The 20,311-nt window shown below is 39.8% G+C and overlaps 1 protein-coding gene across 3 annotated transcripts in view; it reads right to left on the minus strand.

Moving 5' to 3' along the window:
• Positions 1-20,173, minus strand: part of LOC118275070 (eukaryotic translation initiation factor 4E transporter) — a 34,753-nt gene extending 14,580 nt beyond the window's left edge. The window contains exons 1-16 of one of the 3 annotated variants that reach the window (XM_050696958.1): positions 19,723-20,173; positions 9,004-9,178; positions 8,353-8,443; positions 7,793-8,057; positions 7,302-7,464; positions 6,356-6,448; positions 6,157-6,225; positions 5,660-5,759; positions 5,170-5,271; positions 4,724-4,837; positions 3,959-4,070; positions 3,436-3,591; positions 2,827-2,981; positions 2,369-2,458; positions 1,831-1,950; positions 1,116-1,227 (exon numbers count right to left, since the gene is read on the minus strand). In XM_050696958.1, the coding sequence (XP_050552915.1) occupies positions 1,116-1,227; positions 1,831-1,950; positions 2,369-2,458; positions 2,827-2,981; positions 3,436-3,591; positions 3,959-4,070; positions 4,724-4,837; positions 5,170-5,271; positions 5,660-5,759; positions 6,157-6,225; positions 6,356-6,448; positions 7,302-7,464; positions 7,793-8,057; positions 8,353-8,443; positions 9,004-9,178; positions 19,723-19,801 (1,996 nt within the window). In that variant the 5' untranslated portion in view covers positions 19,802-20,173. Of the gene's footprint in view, positions 1-1,115; positions 1,228-1,830; positions 1,951-2,368; positions 2,459-2,826; positions 2,982-3,435; positions 3,592-3,958; positions 4,071-4,723; positions 4,838-5,169; positions 5,272-5,659; positions 5,760-6,156; positions 6,226-6,355; positions 6,449-7,301; positions 7,465-7,792; positions 8,058-8,352; positions 8,444-9,003; positions 9,179-12,637; positions 13,362-19,722 lie in introns of those variants that run through there. The other 2 variants (XM_050696956.1, XM_050696957.1) reach the window with 2 other exon arrangements.
• Between the last annotated feature and the right edge of the window lie 138 nt (positions 20,174-20,311).

Consider the following 20,311-nt stretch of genomic DNA (forward strand, 5'->3'; position numbering starts at 1 on the left):
TGTATAAGTACGTACCCCTGACGATGGCCTGTGCCTCGGGGCGCTGCAGCAGGTCCCTGTCTGCGGGCGCCATGCCGGCCAGCTCCGTATAGTAGTGTGGTGTATAAGTACGTACCCCTGACGATGGCCTGTGCCTCGGGGCGCTGCAGCAGGTCCCTGTCTGCGGGCGCCATGCCGGCCAGCTCCGTATAGTAGTGTGGTGTATAAGTACGTACCCCTGACGATGGCCTGTGCCTCGGGGCGCTGCAGCAGGTCCCTGTCTGCGGGCGCCATGCCGGCCAGCTCCGTATAGTAGTGTGGTGTATAAGTACGTACCCCTGACGATGGCCTGTGCCTCGGGGCGCTGCAGCAGGTCCCTGTCTGCGGGCGCCATGCCGGCCAGCTCCGTATAGTAGTGTGGTGTATAAGTACGTACCCCTGACGATGGCCTGTGCCTCGGGGCGCTGCAGCAGGTCCCTGTCTGCGGGCGCCATGCCGGCCAGCTCCGTATAGTAGTGTGGTGTATAAGTACGTACCCCTGACGATGGCCTGTGCCTCGGGGCGCTGCAGCAGGTCCCTGTCTGCGGGCGCCATGCCGGCCAGCTCCGTATAGTAGTGTGGTGTATAAGTACGTACCCCTGACGATGGCCTGTGCCTCGGGGCGCTGCAGCAGGTCCCTGTCTGCGGGCGCCATGCCGGCCAGCTCCGTATAGTAGTGTGGTGTATAAGTACGTACCCCTGACGATGGCCTGTGCCTCGGGGCGCTGCAGCAGGTCCCTGTCTGCGGGCGCCATGCCGGCCAGCTCCGTATAGTAGTGTGGTGTATAAGTACGTACCCCTGACGATGGCCTGTGCCTCGGGGCGCTGCAGCAGGTCCCTGTCTGCGGGCGCCATGCCGGCCAGCTCCGTATAGTAGTGTGGTGTATAAGTACGTACCCCTGACGATGGCCTGTGCCTCGGGGCGCTGCAGCAGGTCCCTGTCTGCGGGCGCCATGCCGGCCAGCTCCGTATAGTAGTGTGGTGTATAAGTACGTACCCCTGACGATGGCCTGTGCCTCGGGGCGCTGCAGCAGGTCCCTGTCTGCGGGCGCCATGCCGGCCAGCTCCGTATAGTAGTGTGGTGTATAAGTACGTACCCCTGACGATGGCCTGTGCCTCGGGGCGCTGCAGCAGGTCCCTGTCTGCGGGCGCCATGCCGGCCAGCTCCGCGCTCACCGCCGCCGCCGCCGCCTGTTGCTGCTGGTGTTGCTGCGGAATTCATTTATCGTTAGGAAAGACACACATTTAAGGCCTCTTGTCCACGACACGGTTTTTCAACCGTACGGCGTGTTAGCTGTACACGTTTACACGCTTCCATAGTGATACAACACTGACGACGTGCCTCCACACGGCGAATTAACCGTATATTGTTACGGCGAAAAACCGTGTGTGTACAAGAGGCCTTATTGTATAGTTTCGTTACTATCTCAACTGTAGTAGATATACTGTAACTGTAGATAACAATGTTTCAATATCGACTGTGATAGATGATGCTTCTCAAGATTTTAGGGCTGAAACTGTGTTAGGCGGACATGTACGACGGGCAAACGTCGTGGGGAGGCGGGCGACAGATTTACGTCTGGTGGCCGCGCGGACATCCGCTTAACACAGTGTCAAACCGCACCTAGCCATTATGAAATTTCAAACCGTTTAGGTCATATTAGTGTGAATTGATTCTTAAGCTTCCGAAATCATATTCCTAAAAATATGTTCTCATTTGATAGTCATGTTTATTGACATAATAAAAGTATCCATCCTTTTTTTAAAACCACTATAAATACAAGACACTCAAACGAGTAACAAAGTCCCCACCTGCACCTGCAGCAGCTTGTAGAGCAGTTCCTGCGGTATGTGCGGCGGCTGGTGCTGGGCCTGCGCCTGCGCAGCCGCCGCCTGCTGCTGCTGCTGCTGCTCCATGCTCTTGTTCAGCATCTGGAGCAAAAGTATACCATTTTACTACTCGCACTCAACTCCATCTACTAATTGTCAGTGCTGAGCTAAATGACATAAACATTAGTTTTTTTCTAAAAAAAAAAACCTTGCCCCACATTAGGATTTTCTCCTGTGTCGTGGCATGACACCCAGACCCGAAACAACAATTTGTGGATCACACAAAGAGTTGCTCCGTGCGGGAATCGAACCCGCTACAAGTTGCGCGGCAGCCAGTTCTCCAGCCACCGCACCAACCGTGCAGTCTAAGTCGAACCAAAACGAATTCAAATTATGCCAAAGTTTATGTCAAACCCAAGTCGACATTACGTATGACAAAATTAAATATGGCTCACGCCATGGTATCCGCAAAATAGAAAAAAGTTGACAAAGTGTAATAATAATGAACAACATAGTGTACCTGTAACAAGCTCATGGGTTGCGGCGGGGGCTGCGGCCGCGGGGGCTCGGGCGCCGCCGCCACTGCGTGCCCACCGGACACCTGCGCCAGCTGGGGGGAGGGGGGCTCGTTTACACATCATAATACTATTTAACAACTATACTTTTTGTAATAACAGCATGAGGATTAAAAGAAAAAGATATAGCTTCATCTGTTCTATTTCTGAGATGTTGACCAGTTTCGAGTGACAATAAATGTAAGCTGTGTGACAACACTGCGTTTCTAATTAAGGGCTCCGGTGTAGCTCGAAACGCATCGGTGTTTCCCAAAATTGGTAAGACGAGAAAATAGTGCTTAAAAAAATATTTTAATATGTCTTACTATGTTTACTATTTTCGACTACATTTCCTTAACATTTTATTCTAAATCTCTAATGTCGGTTTAAAGATATGAATGAATGTAGATAGTTAAATACGTACAAGTCGTTTGAAAGCGGTGAGATCATGCTCCGGTACATGATGCTGCGGCATAGAGTGTTGTGAATGCTGGGAGTGTTGAGGGTGCGAGTGCTGGGGCCTCAGCCGCGCCTCTAGCTCCTCCAGGCTGTGCATCTTGCCGCCTACTTGTTGGGCTTCTGTATACAAAAAAAGACATTAGAACTGATCGAAGACTGGGTAACAACCTGATAAATCTAAACCTTTTTAACATAATCCTTAGCTAATAATAAAGTACAGTAAAACGGGGTGAATAGGGATCGAGAGGTGAATAAGGACAGAAGAAAGGTGAATAGGTGTATAGGGAAATTCTTCATAGTATCTATTCACCCCTCTTCGATCCCTATTCACCCCGGTTTACCGTAGTAAAGCCAAGTGCTTACCTATTACCCATTAAACAAATTTAGGCATTTTTTTTTGCATCTTATAATGCAAAATACCATGGAGGACACCATTTAATTATGTCAGTACTATAGTACTGACTATACTATATCTACCCTTGTATTTGTGTAAGAATAAATGTCTTACTTTCGTCAAGATAAATAGGATTATAATGACGACCGCTAAAAATACAAGAATAAAGAATGATCATACCAGGTCTCGCATCGTGCGCCGTGTTGGCGTTGGCTCGGAGTAGGAGGTCGAAGAGCGAGGGGTTCTGCGGCCGCCCGGCCGGGGAGATCGGCGCGAACACGTGCGACTCGCCGCCCGCCAGCGCTGGGCTCGCCTCGCTGCGACCGTTGTCCAGTTCTGGGGAGGGAAATACATGTATTATTTAAACTCATATTCATAGAATTGTAGAAAGTGTACAAAATAAGATAAGAAATGTAAGAATGAAACCAAAACTATAAACTATTTTTATTTCAATATTTTGAATAAGCTTTACATAAAAAAAATATGTCGGCTACACCCGCGTTTCCGTGGGATATAAAGCTAAATATATTACCCTGTCTGTTTCATCATAATTCGCTAATCTCAGCGTAATTTACGGACAAACATCTGAACTTTCACATTTATAATATTAGTGTGATTCATCATCATCATCAGCCGAGAGACGTCCGCTGCTGAACAATATTAGTGTGAATAGCGTGATGAAAACAATTTTAATATAACATACCGTCAACCATATTGTGCAAGAGTCGCTCGTAATGCTTGGCATCGTTGGTGGGACTCTCGCGTCGGAACCAACGGCTGAACCTGCTGCCGCCCTCCGTCTCGCCGCCGCCGTTCTGGGAACAATATACTCGTGTCAACTGGGATTTCTAACACATATGTATGTTACAACAACATACAAGATATAGTACAAATAATACAAAGACAATGAATATGTCTTGAATACTTTAGTTTATTATATTTTTTACATGTGGGAGAGTCATGATTCACCACGAATTTCGCGGACCCAATATGCCTCCCACCAAAAATTCAACAATGTTAATTTGTAACCTCTTGTGTTGCGGATGTCTATGAGCGGCGTTGATTGCTTACCATCAGGCCGTCCAAGCCATGTCATGGGTGCATAAGCAAACATGAAAGTTGATGTACATATGACACCCAGACCCGAAACAACAATTTGTTGATCACACAGAGCTACTCTGTGTGAGAATCGAACCCGCCACCCGTTGCACGGCAGGAGTTACCCAGCAACGCAATCAATTTCAGGTGTCAGAAGCCGCAATGGGGAATTAATAAAGTAATATTATGTGATATAAACAAGTTCAACCGCTTCAACTGTGCAGTCAATTTCACTTGCAGGAAGCCGCAACGGGGATTAAATTCTGTAAACCCACGCAATTAAAGTTTGTAAACGCACCCACGACACAGGAGAAAATCCTAATGTGGGGCAAAGTTAAGTGATATATAATATAAACAAGTTGGTGCTTACAGTAAGTACGTCCGGTATGGTATCGAACTTGAGGAACTCGTCCAGGTTGAACTCCTGCTGGTCGCTGTTCTGCACCGTCTCCTCGCTCTTCGACTCCACTCCAGAATCCTTATCCTATACATATGGAAAGATTTCTTTACTAAGTAAGACGTGAAAAGTAATATGCTAATCTCCGGAGTTACGGATTTTTCTAATCGGACCAGTATCTACTGGTCCAAAAATTTTTATAAGATAGTGTATTTATTGAGGAATGTTATAGGCTATAAAAGATCACGCTATGACCTATACTGCGAACTGTTACATCAAAATGTGACTATCTCGCACAACTAGCATAAGTGTAAGCCACAAAATCTAATAAAAATTACTTAAGACAGTACGCACGGTTGTAATGGCCCAAGAACAGGTTGAAATGAAATGAAATAGTAAAGTATACAAGGAGTACATACGTTGCTGGAGTTGGTGGAGTCGTTGGCGGGCTGCGTGACGGGCGACGTCTCCCGCCACCGCTCATTCGCCGGCGACCGCGTGCCGCCACTGTTGTTCCACTTCTAAAACAAACATAATATAATATTAAGTTTATTATGTACTTATTTTTATACTTATAACAACCATTCATTAAGTTGAGTCATTTAATGGTTACTTAAACAAGTCCTGTTTTGAGGGGGAAAATCATCAAATGACTTCTCCCGCCATGGGCGAGGCGAGAGGAAATGTCACAGACTCTTACTGACTTGCTAAGGACTGGGTTAAGTCTGCGGACTGTCTAGCTGTTTACCGGGACTCCGGCTCGAAAAACAGGAGTAAGACTGGGGTAGTTTTTAGTAAGTAAGAGTCTGACACTCCCTCTCGCATCGCCCAAGGCAGTAGCAGTAATTGAGTGATTTTCCTCCCTTAAAAAAATAACATGAAAAATGGATACTGTAATTAGTCTCTTACCTCAGTCTCTTTATTGTTCGCGTTGCCGTTCTTCTTGGGCGGATCGTCGAAACCGCGGAGCTCGATCGTTTCCAGTTGAGATGTTGGCCCTCCACTAAACCTAAATTATCAAACAAATAATGGTTACAATAGACTCCTTAGTACTGAAATTGTAAGCAGAAGAATGCAGTACCCTTAGTATGAGTTTGTTTTACGTTCAACGAAAACGAAACGATAAACCAACCAATCAGTGCGCCGAACGAGCTCTCGTTTCGATTAATTTAAACGTAAACTGAGGGTACTGTTGCCAATGTGTGATAGGGCAAAAATGTTATACAAATTGATGTGTAGTTTGTAGACTATACTGTTTAGATCATTAGTAGCTATTTAGTTTTGTTTTTTATAAGTTATTATGATTTTAACTGCACTGGGCGATGTTGTCTTTGAGAGAAAAATAATGGGTTGAAATAGGCATGTTTCACACATTTTTTGACTTAAAAATCATAGAATAATCTTACCATTCGGGTTCATCTTCCTTCTCAAGGCGTCGTTGAGAGAAGCGACCACCAGATCTACGGTTGTCCTCTCTGCAAATTCAAATCATATTAATAATAAAATTATGTATTAGAATGTAATTGTCATGTTATAATAATTCACTGTGAAAGATTATTAATGGGATTTTCAAATTAGGATTTTGGCTAAGATAAGGTAAATTACCTGTCTCGCATCTTCTCGTTGATGAATCGATCCTCCCGTTCCCTCTTGATGTCAGAGGAGTAGGAGTCTCTACCGAACGAGCGCCGTTCGAACCTGGCCAAATAAAAACGAATATTAATATTAACTCTAAAATTTGCAACGTCACGTCACGCCTTTTATCCCCGAAGGGCTAGGCAGAGGTGAATATTATGGTATGTTATGCCCCTATACAATGTGTATCCACTTTTCACCATTTGTGTTATAAGTCCCATGTAATAGGGGGTAACTTTCCTGTATTAATGTAGACTTTAACGTAAACTGTAACCATCGAACCGAATAGAAATGTTAATCAAAACCCAACCATGTCTATAAACAATCCATACCTTAGTATTAATTCTTATTGAAATCAGTAGGAGAAATGTCGTCGAGAGCATACAAAGCACGCGTAATCTCAATACGTGCTTCACCTGATATCTGACATATTGTTCTAGGCCTTGCAAAACAAAATACTAGTAATTACTTCATTACTAGTATACTATTGTTATATTCCCAATATTCTAATTGATACAAAACATTGGGAGTTTAATGGCCATAAAGGTAAGCGTCCACAGGTCCGCATCGCACGCATCGTATGCGTTTCATATGACGTCATCTGTACGCATCGCATGTAGGCATTGCTGATGATGCGGTCCGTACGATGCGGATCAGTGGACGCAGTTGTATGAGTTTCTATACAATACAAACTAAAATCCGTTGCGTGCGATGCATACGATGCGGGCCTGTGGAAGCGTACATTAAATCGACAGCGGCACCATATATGCCACAGTAAGTTCCGAAAACGGACACTTTAGGTACATTTTTCTTCTAATTACTTTCGAAGCACACCGCACATAAATGATTTCATAGATTTCTTGAACATGATTAAATGGTATAAACACAATTGATTTAATGTGTTTTAAAATATTACCTTTCGTTGTTAGGCCTGGTGTGTTCCCGTTCACGTTCGCGTTCACGTTCCCTCTCGCGCGGAGGGCGGTAGGGCTCTGCCCCGCCTCGGTACTCTCCCTCCTCCCACGCGTTGTTGGGCACGTCGCGCACCATGATGCGACCAGAGCCGATGCGACGACCTCCTGCATTCGCACAAATAAATTATGATAAATAAACAGGTTGAAAGAAGTCAGAAGATTAATAATAGGTGAAATGAGGTTGACTGAAGTTTAGTGTTTTTTTATGTATTAATTCGGCAAACGAGCAATGAATAAATTGATGGTTTACAATGGGTATCATCCACAGACGCCCGCAACACCAGAGGAGTTAGCACGTGCGTTGTCGTCCTCTGGTTAGGGAATATGGGAATTTGGCGGATTGGCCTTCCGGTAACATCAGTCACAAGTTATTTTACGCTAGCTTTCTGTGTGAGGGTATAGATTGTTATGAAGGTATTAGTAGTTAAGTGACCTTGTTCAGGCTTGGCGGGATGCTGCGGCGGATGCGGCGCGGCGGCGGGCGCGGCGGCGGCCAGCGGCGAGTCGGGGCGGGTGCGCGCGAGGTGCGGCGCGGGCGGCGCGGGCGCGGCGGCGGCGGGCGCGCCGCAGCCCGACGTGAAGCTGCGCCGCTGCGGGGACAGCACGATGCCGCCGCCGCTCGGCTCGCTCTCCTTGCGCACCCGCTCGCGGGGGTCCGCTGATCTACGCTCGCGGTCCCGGTCGCGCCCGTACACACCCTGATACATAACGTTACATTTTGTTAATAATTGTAGTTAAAACGTACAAATTATTATTTACAAGAAAAAGCAAAACAAAGAAGACAACACATTTTGAGATTAGTAATTGGTAAAAGGTACACAATGGGCGAATATATCGCATACAGACTGTGATCTCTTCCTGACAACCTTCGGATTGACAGGGATTAAAACAGTTCTGGCATTAAATTTGTTTTATAAATGGAGTACCTACTACTATTACTACGCTAACAAAAGTGTGAAACCAAACTACGAGAGAAACAATAATGGAGGTTACCTTAGTATTTACCTTATGGTTTTCGTTGGGTGCATCGCCTCTCGCGCCTCGGTCTTCCTCGTTCGGTGAATCAGAACGTCTCTTCAGCACACTGCAAAAAAAAAAAAACAAATATTTATACACATTCAACTCGTAAAGAAAATAAAATAAATTTTACTCTTAAAACTCCAATATTTTGCATGTTTAAAGGGATTTGGTAGCTTATGAAATGATTTATCATATTATTATTTTATATTTACATGTAGAATTTTAGCTTCTACCAAGTGTGAAGATTATGGTAATCCCCTCAAACAGAGGAGACATATAATCCAACAGTGAACTGTCAAATTTATTGATAAGAATACTTATAAACCTATCCTACTTATAAATGACTGCACGGTTACGCTAACCGTGCAGTTTTTATAGTATAGTGGCTAGACAAACGACTGCCGTCCAACGTGTAGCGGGTTCGATTCCGATTAAGCAAATATTTGTGTGATCCACAAATTGTAGTTTCGAGTCTGGGTGTCAAGTGCACGTGAACTCATATGTTTGTAAACGCACCTACGACACAGGAGAATATACGTTGCACTCCTAGTGTAGTGCAACGTATATTTATGCAAAAAAGAAACTTTTTAAGCAAAAACAAAAAAGCAAGAAACGTAAACTCACAGCGCAAGCGCCTCGCATCCAGCGAACGCGTTCTCCAGGTTCCGCTTGACGAGCGGCGAGTTCCGCAGCCGCATGAGCTGGTCGCGCGAGTACTGCAGCGGCTTGCGCGCCGGGCCCACCGCCAGCACGGCCGGGTCGCCGCCGCCGCCGCCGCACGACACGCTATTGTCCTCGCCTGGAATAACACAAAAAATTATCATTAATATCATAAAAATATTTCTAATTCTGTCAAAAATATTATTATAAGTATAAAGACCTGAAGAAGGGCATAAGATAATAGCCACTTCTAATTATTAATTAATTATTAGGGTTCATTTAAGAAGAAGCATTTTTTATATTCTGTTTACTATAGTCCAGTCCATTCTATTAGTATATACTCCAAAAACAACCCTGACCTAGTACTATTGTCTATTACAGAGGACCAAAAACCCAATATCACAATAATAATGTTGTCAGCTGTCACACCACTGCAATGCTGTCACAATGTTTACTACGTTATGGTAGCACAGTGCGTAAGTTGCATCTTAAAAAAATTCATCATCGGTTACAGTTCAATTAGAAAAATAGAAGTATTTTTTTTTTGTATTCTTAGCTTTGTTATCAAACATACAAGGATGGCGTTAATATCGTTTAATTTAAATAACAAACATATAACACTTGTTAAACTCCTAGTAAGGTCAATGAACTTTGTTGAATATGTACATATTTGTTATACTCGTTGTGGATTCAAACAAAAATAAACTGTAAATTGGACCTAGACTAGAGGAATAACAGCTATTTACTACATATTATCATAATTATGTCACATTTTATATACTCTGAAATGGGTGGCCTGATTTTAAGGGAATTTTAACTTAAGTTTTATCCTAATTTTTAAGACTTCTTAGTTTCTTTATGACATGGAAGTATAAGTACTAAGCACAACTAAAATTAAATAATGTTTGAATTACACTGACCAACAGTAAAAAACTAAGGACTTGTTTCACAATGTCTGGATAGCCGCTATGTATCAGATAATTTTGAATTAAGACCATAATTTGAATGCACTATCTGTCACATAAGTTTATCGGGCACATAGATGAAGGTGGTGAAATAGGCGCTAGGTATATTTTTTACACATTTCGAAGCTACCAAAAGAGACCCATTTTCTCTTTGTAAAGCAGTCTTACATCTCACCTCCTATTACATAGTGATAGAACTAATGACATAGCACATTGCTATCAAAGGCTTCATTATCCATCTTTACCTACCAAACAGGTGTTTAACTACATACAAAGTTGTCACACGCTTTTACATAGATTACACATGTGTACACAATAGTAAATAATGGATTACATAGTAGCAAAGTAAATACTTTCACAAAACTTTGAATAGAAATTACAGTGGCTACTCCTATCGATCAATTTTATACATTAGATTTTCGACTTTACAATAAAACAATCAAATTGAAAGTCGAATAAGATGCGCAGCGAGGAAGATACGAAGTATCGGACAGTAGGAAAGCCAGAGCACACATCTTTCCATATAAAAATCATAGCTTAGCTGAGTTCGTTTCCACCAGTGCTAAGCTACGTGTACCAATGAATATGAATTGTAGAAGTCAAACGCATCCACAGCAACGTAGCATAACACGTCTCTGGTGGAAAATCACCCTTGTACAAATGTTTACCTTTAACTAAAATTATTCAGAATAAAATCAATAACGTTTCAATTCACAGGTAAACAAACTACAACAAACGAATGCCAGTTTTAATAGCCCCGCAATCGAGTTTGTACGATTTCACCGAGTCTCAGTCATGAATCATCCGTGCTAATGTGTACAGTGTCTCCCACAAAAATATATTTATTTGTAACATAGACATTCTACCGACCTACTTACACCTGGCACGAAGCATAGGTAGATATTTAACGCGACTTCTTTTCATACTTTCGCGACAAATGAAGCTATGCTGAACCCTTAGTACGAGTTTACTTTACGTTGAACGAAAACGAAACGAGGGCGCTTTCGGCGTTCTGATTGGCCGGCGCGAATGAACCAACCAATCAGAGTGCCGGACGCGCTCTCGTTTCGTTTCGTTTTCGTTTGATATTGAACTTTACTTTACGTTTTGGGTTTAATTTTTTCAGATTTGGTCCAAGTCGAATGCCATAGGAAATTTCATAGTGATGACCATACAAGAAAGAAGACACTACAAGTTAAATGGGATCAGCTAACCAAAAAAATGTCAAATAATTATTTAACTACTATTATAACTGTGATTTCTGAATGTATTTGTATGTTTGTCTGATAGTTACTCAATCACGTCAAAACGGCTGAAGGAATCGTGATGAAATTTGCATCAGGTGTAGATGATGGTGTTGAATAACGAAGACTACTTTTTTATGCCACAAGAACGCCGGCAAAAGCCACTGGCAGAAGCTAGTATGAAATAAATTCACCATACCAAGAGTTCACACCACATTTTCACTCAATTCCTGTGCCCACCCATCTACGAATCTGCACAAGAACTTTAATGATGAAATTCCAGAGATAAAGTAAAAGTTTGGGCAGCGGCCAGTACCTGACATAGCGACCTATACTCGAAAACTCAAATAGACAACAATGCTATATAAATAGCACGGTCGCTAAGCATACCTACATACATTTTGCTGCACGTAAATAAACTTTCTTATGCAATATTTGTAATGAGCGTCGCTAATATATATAGCTACGGGTATGACTCAAGGTTTTAATTACTAGAGGTTCATATCTTGAAGCGTTTCGAATCGTCCTAGATTTTCTACTAGATAGGAAAACTCATGAAACTGTTAGTTCCAAATACGGAAAAGTTTAGGGTAGTGCGTTGACCCGAGGCGCCGAAATATGACAACAACGGTCTATTTGTTATACATTGAATAATGTTTATCGAGTACACACACATTGACACTAATGTGACAGACAGAGTGGTTTTCTTTTGGTTTTTGACTAGATTAATGCGAGTACTATTAAGTTCAGACGAACGTAACGAATCTACAATTCTAAATACACTCTTGAAATCCACACAAACACATGTTAATTACACAGTCGGAAAGGCCTGTCTACAAACATGATAAAAACTGCAAATTCAGTCACTTAAAATCTGTAGAATTCCAATACGGATCTAAAAAATAAACGCTATGTGGGTATATACAAAAACCCTTTACAAGAAAAATGTAAAGTGTGCTTTACAAAAGATTTAATTCAACCATGTAACCTATTAAATTAAATGCCCAATTCATTTCCAAAACATCTTCACACACAATGAAAATTAAATTCTGAATCACCTTATCGACGCAAGATACGTAAAACAAAACATTGACTAATAAAAAACGATTACGACACTTTTTTGCAAATACGAAGCGTGGTCCAACGATTAGCCAAGTCGGCAATAATGTGGTAGGTTATCGTACCGGCCAATTAATGACCGCTGCTTTCACACGAGGCGGGATGTTCGCATCCGAGCATGCCACGCCGGCAAACTTGTGTTGGCAGTTGGCACCCTACAGCAAAATCATTGCTATCAGAAAACTATTTGGATTATTTAGTTTTCAAGTTACAACAAATTAAAATAAAACTCTTACGTTGGAACATTGAAATGAACAAAACGTCACTTACGCCACGACACACGTTTCACTCTCTTAGATGGCGGTCCGTGAGGAATAGGTGGTCCGGCGTGCACCTTCGGTGGCAGCTGAGCGGGAATCTTCCTCATTGCACTTTGGTACTTCAGCAGGAACGCATGCACAGCGCACTTGGCCGGAGAACCTAACTTCTCAGGGATACTTGTGGCGATAGCGGCAGCGGCTATGGTCTGGCTCGAAGCCTTTCGCGCTCGTCTCTTGGCAGCCCGGCTGCCGGCCCGGCTACCGGCTCTACGCCCCCTACGACGGCTTTTCTTCGAAACCTCAACCACCGGGGGCTGTGCCTCTTTACTAACCATAGCGCTCAGCACGCGTGTGTGACGCGACACGACAAAATGGCGTCGTAAAAACAATTAACCTTACTAAAACTTAATCTAACAATAAAATTAATGTAATTAACGATTGTAAACAATAAAATTAACATATAAAACACTAAACATAAACCTAAACGCACTAAAACTAGGGATTTGTCAAAGAAACGGTTGCGCGGATCGCGGGGTCATCTACGTATAACCGACGTAATATTATTTCTTACTGATGGAGAATATGACTATATTCTTCTACCGACAAGAAGTATAACACGAATAACGAGGACATCAAAGACGAGATAAAGGGCGGAATAACTACGATTCTCCGGAAACAATAGTGAACGACACGGAGCGCAAGAACACGTCTCAAAGACTAACTCGAATCAGTGGCAGCCGAGCGGCCTAAATTAAACTACCCTCAATGTTTCACAATTGTGCCACTATCTCTTCGCGTGATGCAAATCTACCCTCCACCGTGTTGATGAGTTCTAGAACTTTTGTTTAAGAATCAAGAACAAAGATGTTAAACCTATGTTAATAACAACATTCACCAAGTATCCTATGTTCGAAGTAATATTATAATAACACCTCGTTCTAACTACTCGATTATTTTTCTAAAACTATGGAGGCGATTTTACTGGATTCCAATACATTCACTTTTGTGTTCGTATTTCGTATGGATATTAAGTTCAGGCGTCAAAATATCCTGCAGAGCGTCTGCAATGCGGTTCTGCACACAGATGTACGTTTACGGAAACAATAAGGTTTGTGAATACGGTTATAGTCAAAGATTTTACTGCAGGCAAAATACATATTGTCACAATCACGTTTATAGAGGTGCCAAGAACAATCTTCAGAAATTGGCATCTGATATTTTATATTAGGTTGAATTTAGTGATGCCTTTTTCCAAATACTTCAATTTATGTGTATCGTATTTCCACATGTTTGTATTATCACTAAAACGACCTTAAATCTATAAATATGTATAAAGGTCCCTTTTATCGAGTCTTTTCGGAGCTGTTAAAGCTATAGATTTTTTTATAAAACAGCATCACTTCTGCAACTGCGATCCGTAAATATTTTTCTATATAGTTAGATAGTTACGTATAGTATATTAATAATACTGATAAAAGTTATCAACGAAAGCGTGAAGATAAGCCACTGATTTCGATATTACGTATTATGTTTTTGTAGATGCACATTATTGTTATTTAAGAACATGTAACTTACGAACCTATTGGCTTCATTTGACCTGTTTACGTGCAATTTTAAAACCCGGTTGGTGTCCCGGATCAAAGAGACATAGTATTTTTTATTTCTATGAAGTTATCATGCATTTTTAACACATATGATGCTTTTCCACTGGAGATGTGCTGTAATATCGAAGCTATGAAACTATGTGACGGTTTCCATCGATACTAAGCTATGTAGCTGTACGAGGAACATGGGCATCGATAGTCTAGAAGCCCTCCGTAGCACGGATATTTCCATATAAAAAACATAGCTTAGCTGAGTCTGTTTCCACCAGTGCGAAGCTGTGTGTACCAATTGGTGGAAGCCAAACGCATCCATAATAAAGTAGCATAACACATCTCTGGTGGAAAAGCTCCCTTATAGTCGCGGATCGAAGGGATTTATTTATCACGAACTTATCACTCGAAATTATCCTAACAAGAATGTAATAAAACGGAAATTACCTATTTTAATCGAATCGAATCCAAAATAAGTATCTATAAGAATTCTGATCAGGTTGATCAAATAGACTGATTATTATTATTATATTAACTTTAATTTACGCCCGAATTTAATATAAGTTTTCATTAGAATCCATTTTTGACATAAGTTGGATGGAGTTTTTGACAAAAATCTATCCTCATCCAAAGATTTTGAATTGAATTCGTTTATAAACGGCCATAAAACATTTAGCAGTTAACCGTTGCATATTTAAATGGTGTTGTGCACAATCAGGGCGAATGGTCTGTATCCGAACGACCTTGATCCTCCCTGCGATATTAAACCCCTGCACGCAAATACTAAGGGCTGCCGAAGGGATAGCGTTACGCAATCTCTTTCATACGAACCTATGGAATATGCACGAGTACATTTACGAATAATTCCGTAACCATTCAAGTTACAGAATACATTTCGGAATGAGCCAGGAAGAGATTACGTTTTACTTTAAAATTTTAAACAGAACACAATATTTTTACGTGGAATAATGGCTGCATGTTTAATTATTTATTTATTTATTTATTACCGAAAGGCGTAATTATTACATTTAACATCACACATCAGATCAACAGCCTATAAGCGGCCACTGTTGATCAAAGACCTCTTTTCACACGAAGAAGGTTTGAGCATTAATCACCACGCTTGCTTAATGCGGGTTGGCGATTTCAAACTTATAATTAGAAATTATAAACTCAAGTTTCCCCTCACGGTGTTTTCCTTCACCGCTTTTCTGGTGTCCAAATAATGTTAGAAAGTACATACTCGTATAACTCGGAAAAAGTCACATTAGTACTCGGCGTTACCGTAAACCTACCAGGTTTTAAAGTTTACCGCACCCTCGTGCATGAGAAGCTGACAGAATAGAAAATGTATTCAGATTTCGATTAAACTTTTGCTAACTCAATAGTACCTATTTGTATTCGTGTCTGATAACTGGAATCACGCAGCGCGGTGATCGAGCTTGTTAAAATGTAACCCAAGTTAACGTTATTGGCCAAACTTTGCCAATAAATACACAGGAACTTCTAATTTCCATATCGACTGGGAAGGAATTAAAGGAAATGTTCTGGATAATGTAAATCGCTGCCAAAAATGAGAAGTTTGCCATAATCTCTCCATTTGGCAGACGGGTTAAAAACGCAGTTTAAAAGCTTCGGGTTCTTTTTTTTCTTCTTGAATGGTAATGGAGTCTCCAATTCATTGTTGCCGACTATACTACTGGAGTCGATTGGAGAGAAAAACTTCAACAGAAAACCCTGTTGGGTACTGCTGGTACAGTCTCTTCGTCATCTTTTTCGACGTTCAAGAAAAGAATAGGAAAGGTAACAAATCAAATCTGTCTGTTGTCACCACACCACAAAAGAAGTAAGAAAGGTTTAACAAAACATGGATGATTTTCTTTGACGGGTTATAAACCTGTCTCTTTATGTACTATCGATATGCCTTGTGTATGTATAATGAATCAGTATACAGGACTATGATAACGGAACTTTAGCGCCGCGGTTTATTTTTTCTAATCTGCAAGATAGAACAAACCTGTTTTTAGCAAGTCCCGTTAGCCATGAATTAAATTTGCTAACGTGTAATAGTACCTAAAAACGGTCCGTTATACCAATAATGTTAAAAATGCAGCGAAAAATTCAGTTCATCGGTCGATGCAATCACTGTATTTAAAAATGCACAATAATAGGTACTATCCATGAGTCACTCGTTTTTGGCTCGCAGTTTGTGTCTAAACCGACTTACATAAGTAACTATCTCTAAAAAGACTTTTCGACTTGTACCTTAAATGGTATAAAATAAGGTATAAATCATGGAATGCGGACTACCTAGCGGGCGGCAGTGTTGTTTTTAGTCAGTAAGAGTCTGACATTCCAGATGATGATGGAGAAGTAATTGGATGTTAAAAAAGGTATAACTAAGAATAATACTTAATATCTTAAGGGTCTATTTAACAATGCCGGATTAAAGTTCTGTTAGTTTAACTAATGAACAATACGATTGTTCATACGAAAATAGTAAAACAGGCCCTAAATCTATCACATTAAAGCCGAACCAAGCAATCGAGTGCAACGAGTCACACAACAATGATTCATCGATTTAAAAAAAAAACAAGATTCTAAATAGCATCGCCAAATTCGCGAGCAAAATGCCTCTCTGGAAAAAAATTCAATGTCAATATGAAAAGAAGGGGACTGAGTTTTTTACGTTGGCACATGAGCCGCGCAGTGTAACTGTGTAGTCGGTTGTCGTATTGTTTATGTGCGAAATGCAACACAAGCGAGTTTGCAAGGCATGATAAACACATTGTGTCAACGGTCTAATAACTCCTTCACCTTACTGTAATAACAGAGCTATAAATAATTTGCAATAACATGGCCGTTTCAACTTGTAAAGGGCGTGTTTACTTGGCTGAAGTACGCTACGTAGGTAGGCACGAATAATTTGTAGCCAAGTTCGTTTCTTCGGGGCATTTGTGTAGGTAAACATAAATATTGCAGGGACTAGGTACTTATTTAGTACAAAATTAAATTGTATCATGATTAAATACGCGAAATTGTATGTCTCTAGAAACATGTTTCTTTGTCACTGTTTCATGAAAATAATAATTTGATGTTTTTAACATAGGTACTTAATAGACCCTGACCTGGATTAACACATTGGATAGAGGCCATCTTTTTTAGCAAATTCATTATTAATTTGAAAAAAATGCAGAGCAAAATAGTAGTTGTCAGCATGTGAGTGTGTTGTATCGTTTTGAAAATTAAATATATTATATTGCCATAAGTATCCTCTTATGTTTTGCCATCACATAATATAGGAAACATTTCCATATTACATTTGTATTGCTATGTCTTCAGTAATTTTACTGACTAATCAATATAATAATGAGATAATTAGTTACTTGGTATTAATATAAAATTTACATAATAGTATTACATTATTTTGTTTACCTACTCTCATTGTTTACAAACAATGTCTAAAATTAGTTTAATTGGTAGCGTTAACTTTATAGATAGTTTAAAATAAACAAAGCAACATAATGAATAGATTTTACTAAAGGTATAAATCTTTATTCAAGTCATTGTTATGTGAAGTTATAGAAATTTTAAATATAGTTGAAGCCTGAAAGATACTGTGAAGAATGCAGAAAGCAGTTGAGTCCAGAATAGCCGTATCAAGCAAAAGTTTTAAGGAATAAGTTGTTTTGTTTTATCAATTTGAGATTTTTAAATGTTTTTTATGTAAAAAGTCATGCATTTAGCCAAATACCTCTTTTAACAAACTGTTATCAACAAGAAACTTTTTTTTTATTATTTTCAACTAATAAAACAATCTTTTTTTTTACCAATGCTATTAATTCAAAAGTGTGTTTGTTTGATTATTTTTCATCTTGGAACAAACTATCTATGGTATGATTCATGTGACTGAAGATAGAAGAGATTGCAAAGTAGAGAGACAGATAACTTTTTTTCTTCAACCACACAAATGCAATAGAGTACTGCTGTACTCTATTAGCTTCCGCTAGTATTTATTGTTCTATTTCCCTAAACATTAGGTCAAATAAAATATAATAAGCAAACCACAACAAAACCCCAATTGGAACAAAATGTTTTTTTTTATAATACTAGAAACTAAATTCTGTGTTGTAAATGAACACAACGGTACATTGCATTCATTTGTTTTTATAGCCGCACTCTTGTAATTTGCATACAAAGCCAAGTACCGCAGGAAAATGATAGCAGACTTTCAAGTTCTAAACCAGAGACGGTGAACCTTTACGTAACAACATGCCATATTTTTAAAGATGTGCCAACAGTTTGCCATCCCTGTCCTATACTTTAAAAACACTTTTAATTCTGTTTAATAATAAATAGGTATGTGTCACTATATAAGTTGTAGTTTTTGGGTATTTATTCTTTGGTATTACCATTAATAAAATTAAAGTATTGATGAGTTGTTTACATTTCATTTAAAAAGGTCATTGATATTTATTATTTACATAAGATTGTCTGATATGAATTTTTATTTAGTGAGGAGCTGAGCCCATTGGAAAATAAATCGTTATGCATCTTCCTAAAATCTTATTTAGAATTTTGATATAAATTAAAGATGACGTTGTACCTCGCACTAACAAGAACCACGGTTGTGAAATATAAAAATATTTCAATCACAATAAGTAATAAAGAATTGATCTTTTACATATAAAAGCACATAAATGTTTTTTATTTCCGCTTTGTTAAAGTTATTAAGTCTTTGTGACATACCAACTCGGAGACCTACCTTTCTAAGGAGAATCTTTTACCAATGTCTATAATAGACGAAGCCAGTTGTAAAATAAATAAAATCAGCATCAACAAACAATGAAGCATTGTAAATAAACAGACTTTCAATATCATTTCCTCATAATAACATTGTTAAATCAATCAAAAACAGAATACAAATTACAAGCTTCAATTAATTACGATAACTATGATAAGATAACATGATAAATATGAAAAATAATCACTGTCAAGTAGACACAGCTTCTGTAGAGTATTACAAACCCCCAGCACACAACCATAGTTGATGCAACAATGCAAAACACAAGTGCAAACTTTCTTAATGAAATTATCATAGACAATCTAATATGATCTACTTGAAAGATGCACCTCCTTTGATACCAAAGCTGGATATAAACCTCATTGGTCATATTTTCGATGGTAGGTCAGAATCTAAAATGTTTAGGGTTTAACAATGCCAGGCTCTGCTCAACAGACTACTTCACCTGTGACCTACTTAAAACCTGCTAGATTTGTTTACAACATGCAGTGAATACAAAGACGTGACAGCTGCATTAGGTGGAACTAACCCTATTTGATAACTATACCCACAAGGTGTCAACTATATCCTGCAAAAACCTGCAGAAACAGGGTCAATGTTTTGTAAACTGCAGAAAGAGATCTTGTTGACGTAAGTTGACGCACCAATTAAGGTGTCGGGAAAAAGTATATTTTAAGGATTGTGTGCGGCACTTACCGTCAGGGTTGGAGCCATCATCCGGGTTTTCATCGGTCGGTTTCTCCCTCAAAGAAGACAATAGGTTCACAGCTGACATAGCTCGCAAATCCTCCACTCAATTTCTCAGTCTTCTCGCAATATATTACTTTTGCTAAAATTCTATAACAACTTTACAATATATACAAAATTGTTCAGGAAATTAATCTATCACCTATGTATTGTTTATATCACAGACTTTTCGTTTTTCAACAATACGGATCAAAACGTCCACGCACGAAAATACTATCAATATTTATAAGACTCTAGATATAATAGACTTATTTACACATTAAAAACTAACGTTTATCATCTAATTTTTAACAAATACGCTCTAGCGGTCACAAGATACTCATAACTAAAAGATTTTATCAGTTTTCGATGCAAAAATATATAAAACGTCCGCCATATGCCTTTTGAAACGTATATAACACGCCCATGTTAAATTTGCACAGCTGCAGTGCGCTATTGAATGAAATTTGGAATCCGTAATTTGTTCGTATAATATCCAGTTGCCATTGTTTAGTTTTTTTTTTGTAAAACGGCGTTCTTTGTGGTATGCAAAGTAATC

The sequence above is a fragment of the Spodoptera frugiperda genome, chromosome 11, assembly GCF_023101765.2.
Source record: "Spodoptera frugiperda isolate SF20-4 chromosome 11, AGI-APGP_CSIRO_Sfru_2.0, whole genome shotgun sequence".
In the NCBI taxonomy this organism is placed as follows: Eukaryota; Metazoa; Arthropoda; class Insecta; order Lepidoptera; family Noctuidae; genus Spodoptera; species Spodoptera frugiperda.